We start from the raw sequence: 5585 nt of genomic DNA on the forward strand, positions 1-5585 counted from the left end.
AAAAATTTGGGTGCTACTATGAGCATAAAGGTACACTATCTCCATAGCCATTTGCAAATATTTCCAGAAAAGAACAAGGTGAGAGGTTCTATTAAGATATAAAGGTGATGGAAGAAAGGTATCAGGGCAGATGGGATAGACACATGATGGCAGACTACTGCTGGAGCTTTCAAAGTGATTGTCCTGATAATCAGCATAAAAGGAAATCATACAAACCAAGGTTTTCAATTAATTCTTCATGATTAGTTCAGTAAATATACTGAATATAGAATATATTGACATTAAGTATTTCAAAAATGTAATTTTGTATACATAGGCATATCTAGTTTAAATTTGCTTAATTTTCATGTTTCATTAGTTTATGAGGTTATTATTGCGGTCATTATTTCAAAAACTAGAGCCAATCTAGCAAAACTAAAATCATATTTGGAATCTGTGCATCAAACATAACCTGAAATGATTTTAATCTGTTTGGCAAGAAAATGTTTGTTGACCAGTGTTGTTGTAAGTTGTCAGTTTGATACATAAGGAAGGAAAACCCACATTTTCACATATGTATCCAGCAGAGAATACTTAGGGGTGGGCAATACAAGTACCTACAAGTGGTGCAAACCTAGAGGGGTAAAGTTGCAAAAAAAAAAAAAATTATACCGTTATACCCATTCTAAATATATCCATTCAGTTTGTTTAATGACTGTTAGCTGTCATCTCTTCCACCTTCCCAAATGGAACAATAATCTGTTCCAGTAAAGACCTGTTCTTTTAGTTTTTTTGCAGGTACTGTACATTGTGGTATGCTGCAACACATGTGCATTCCCATAGTCAGTCAGAAACTACTTCAATCTGCTGACACATATACCATGCATATTACTGCAAAACAATAGAGTGTCCTATGGGGCTCAATCATACCACATTGCTGTGCAGTGCATTTACGCATGTGTTTCATTGAATGAATAGACTAAAATACATATCAAACTAGATAATTCTTAATAAAGATAATTTTTTCACAGTGCAGTGAAATGGCATTGCACTGTTCATTTGAAGCATTGGGTTTGTATGTCATTCAAAATGTCTGTTACTTTAGCACAATAACACACATAATATGTGTCAACTTGCATTGTGACAATGTGCTAATTACTACCATGTGCCTGTGTGAATAGGCCCTAAATAGAAAATAAAAGGAATTTCTGTAGTAAGTAGGTGAAATCATTTGCAGCCTGTTACACTTACAATATCTGAAAGGTATAAAATTCCAGAATACTAAATCCCAAACTGGCTCTTACCTTTCAGTGTCTTCAGTGGATACCACTGAAGACACTGAAAGGTAAGAGCCAGGTTGGGATTTAGTGTTCTGGAATTTTATATCTTTCAGATATTGTAAGTGTAACAGGCTGTTGACTATGCTTCTTGTTTTCTTTATACACCCACTTATAAAGATATAGAGAATGAAAAGACTGCCAGATCTGAACTGATTTTAATTCTAAGGATGTTGATTATTCCATTCACCTCTGTATTCAAGCACTACATTGTGCCTATGGCAGACATCACAAGTTTAGTTAGAAACATTCATGATGATATGACCCAGTCCCATCCCAGCCACCCATCACACACCACTATAATGATATGACCCAGGCAGGCTAGAACCATGCTTAGCAGCCCATCACACACCTCGGTAATGTGACCAAATCCCATCCCAGCAGACCATCACATCTTTGTAATGATAGGAACCAATTTAATTCCCTGTAGCCCACCACACACCTCTGTAGTGACCCCAGTCCTATGATCAGCCTAACACCACACACCCTTATGATACTATGACCATTCCCATGCCAAGCACCCATCACACACCTTTATGATACTATGACCCATTCCCATGCTCAGCACCCATCACACACCTCTTTGATACTATGCCCTATTCCCATGCCCAGCACCCATCACACACCTTTATGACATTATGCCCTATTCCCATTCCCAGCAGAACATCACACATCTCGGTGATACTATGCCCTATTCCTAAACCCATCACCCATTACACACCTTTGATAATTGCTTGCAGAGATTCTGCAGTACCCTCCCCCACCCCCCTACAAGGGGTTACTGTCGTGCAGCAGACACGTGCTCCCTGGATCACTGCAGCAGGAGTGGCAATGGAATCAGCATCATTGTAGCATCATTGCGCTCTAAGGAAGCGGGAGGACCCAGATGGAAGGAGGCTAAAAATACTGCCCTACTGCATGCTCTGTAACGTGTGACCCCGCCTGCTGTGCACTGCAGTGAATGTACTGCGGTGCTGGCCTCAGCTACTCCCCCTTTCTTCCAAGCCTGAGTGGTCCATGTTGCAGCCGGCACAAGGAGACATGCTTACCTTCCTCATAGTGTCTGGTGGATCTCTCTGGCTGCTTATGGGTAAGTGACAGCTCACTGCTCCCCCTCTTTACTCAATGCCATTTATTCTCTGAAATCACTATTCTTATGTAGATCTTTACAAGTTAGAATGCTGAGATCATTCTGGGTGCAGCATTTTATACAGGTGCACTTTTAGTTATATGTTACCATAGCTGTCATCGCATATATATTTGTCTGAACTAATAATAAATATTCATTGCAATAATAACTGTTCTCATTACCGCTTTATAAATCAGGAGTTGCTTTGTCCATAGGGAGGATGAATATTGTCCTATCAATGACCTCTTGTGAAGTACAGCATGCTATTACTAGTATCTTGTAGAATACTGCATGGTATCAATAGTCTCTTTTGAAGTACAGTATGATATTATTGACCTCATGGGAAGTATAGCATGCTATCAATAGTCTCTTGAGAAGTATAATATTGTATTAATACTAAACTATATTAATAATACCCCTTTGTATAGTACACTATGGTATCAGTAATATACTCTTATCTTTTGTAAGAACCCATATGTAGGAGCTTTTCCTATAGAACTATGAAGCACTGACTTCCCTTCTGCATAATAGTAGTGGTTGGAAATGCTGCATTTTGGATGAGGATAAAGAATCAGTATGAAGGGATTGTCAGGATTCACAACTAATACTATTTTTGTATTTGCATAAACTCAAAACACAGGTTTTATGCCAATGAATGTTTTATGGCCACTGCTAGATGATGAATCCACAGAGAAATGTGTAGGTTGTGTGTGTGGTTTTTTGGAGCAGGAATAGGATTCACATTTTTGAAAAGCGTTATACAGTATTAGATTAGAGAAGGGGACTGTTAAGAATTGTACAGTGGTAGGCTTTTTGGAGTAATTGTCATGGCCACTGACTACAGCATTTGTATAGGGCAGCATCTCAGCAAAGGGTCTTCTCCGACTTAGGTGCTTAGATTTGGAATTCTAAAGCAGAACCTGCAACTGGTAAGAATAGTTTTATTGTGAAATAAATGTACAGTATATACCGTATATATATATATATATATATATATATATATATATATATATATTAATCTACTTTTATATAAGTTTATATATAACAGTATTTACCATTCCTGTTTTGTAATATCTTCAAGTAATAGTTTACAGATAAATGGAATATATTATTTTAAAAGAAATATAAAACTTACTTAAACTACAAAAATTTTATTCAGGGATGATATATTGGAATTTTAATAACTAGCAATAATAATACTGTCATAAATTTTTTTTTGTTAAACGCCGCAGAAACATAAAGTGATAGTAAAAGCATCATCAAATCATCTTTCAGGTTACTGTACTTAGTGTCATTGCCCAACTTCTTTAACAAAATTGCTATTACTGGGTAAAATCATGCTTGCAGTGAGTGTGCAGTACTCTACAGCTGACCTGCAATTGAACAGCTAAATACACATCTAAAATATATGTTTTTTTATTTTTTTTTATTAAAGGATGTAACAATAAATACCAGTATCCACAATGTATAGATCAAAGTTACAAGGACAAATTAAAATAGAATAAACACATTTTTAATAAACATATATATATAAAAACAAAATATACAGGCATTTAAATATACATATCTGAAATATGTATATATGTATATATGTGAGAGAAAATTAGTCATTAAACCATATTAACAGTTTCAACAATTTCCATAATAAATAACATCTACAACCACCGAAGGATCATTATCCAACATTCTCAAGGCATACCAAGAGGTATGTTCAAAGGTATTTATAATTTTACACTTTATTGAGGGAGGCTGAGTCTCTATACATGATTCCCATGTTTCAAAAAACCTTGCAACCTTATTTTGTTTTTCCAGGGAGGCTTCAATACAGGCTATTCTAAAGACATGCTCTAATTTCTCCTTAAAAAGCCTGTGTGTCAGTTGGTTATGTAGTATTGTTTTTTTTGGCCACTAGGGAAAGAATACCTAATAAATTCCGGCTTTTCCTAGTAATCCGAGCTCCTTGCAAGTTGTATATACCCAGAATTGCCCACTCGGGGGTCAGTGGAACATCAATCAAGGAAGTAGTTACATAGTGAGCTACCTCGTGCTAAAATAGTTTTATTTTCTGACAGTTCCAAAAGGCATGGTACTAATCCGCTTGATCGTGTGCACACTTGAAGTGGGAACATAACCCATAAGGTACGCAGGATGCGGGGATATGTAAACCCCATGATAAATTCTAAGAGTCATCTCCCTTTACATTGCTGAAGGGAGAACAGACTACGCCCTGGAAAAAACTGTTAGGATATCATCAGCAGTTTTATTAGGAAAATGGTCAGACCACCTAACAAGACCCGTTCTTTTAGTGGAGTAATCCAAAGCTATTTTAATTGTCCTGTAGTTTTCCATGATCGCTTTTGTTGGAGGGGTACCCTTTAACAGCAGACTATACAAGGGGTTTTTCCAATCATTGGCTGATAAAGACTTTAATATTCCCGAGGTGTATGACTGTAACTGCATAAATATATATATTGCCAATCTCAAAAAGGAAATTCAGCCACCACCGCTTCAAACTGAAGGGGCCGCTTTGCACACTTATCTACTAGTGATAGTGAAAAGTCGGCCACTTCTGAAAAAAAATCAAAATGAGATAGGTGTGGAAGGTCCAGATTGCCCCAGTAAGGCAAAAAAAGAAGAATGACTATTCAAAAGATGCCCTCACCTAATCTTATGCCACACTAACCAACACGGACCTTGTTTTTCTTAATTGCGTTTTTTAGTTCAGATAGGTCACTAACATATTTCTTGCAGATGGGGTTTTTTCCTGCTCTAGATTGGCAGTAGTATGTGGAACATTAGAACTCCCATTGTCTGAAGGTAATACCCTTTCTCTTCTAGCTTATATTGTACAACATTGGTGGGGGGATACAGAATGGAGAGAACGCAGAATAGGTTTTTTTGGTATGGCAACATTAGCTGAATTCAAAAATAAGGCAGGAAGCATGCCAGTGACAGAGGGCAACTGAACTATGGGCTTTGATCAGAGGTGCGTAATGAGTGATCGGCTTAGGATTGCAAATCATGCACTCCATTGGTATCAGTGACACTGCTCTCTCTTTGTTTGCTTCCTATCTGTCTGACCGCTCCTTTCAAGTTTCTTTCAATGGTAACTCCTCCTCACCCACTCTCCTCCCTGCTGG

General features: G+C 37.3%; 1 protein-coding gene across 2 annotated transcripts in view; it reads left to right on the forward strand.

Annotated features, from left to right (window-relative positions):
- Positions 1 to 2257: 2257 nt before the first annotated feature.
- Positions 2258 to 5585, forward strand: part of ACSL6 (acyl-CoA synthetase long chain family member 6) — a 243000-nt gene continuing 239672 nt past the window's right edge. For both annotated transcript variants that reach the window (XM_072400825.1, XM_072400824.1), the window contains exon 1: positions 2258 to 2406. In XM_072400825.1, coding sequence (XP_072256926.1) covers positions 2334 to 2406 — 73 coding nt within the window. In that variant the 5' untranslated portion in view covers positions 2258 to 2333. The remainder of the gene's footprint in view (positions 2407 to 5585) is intronic.

Source organism: Pyxicephalus adspersus, chromosome 2 (genome assembly GCF_032062135.1).
Source record: "Pyxicephalus adspersus chromosome 2, UCB_Pads_2.0, whole genome shotgun sequence".
NCBI classification, from domain to species: Eukaryota; Metazoa; Chordata; class Amphibia; order Anura; family Pyxicephalidae; genus Pyxicephalus; species Pyxicephalus adspersus.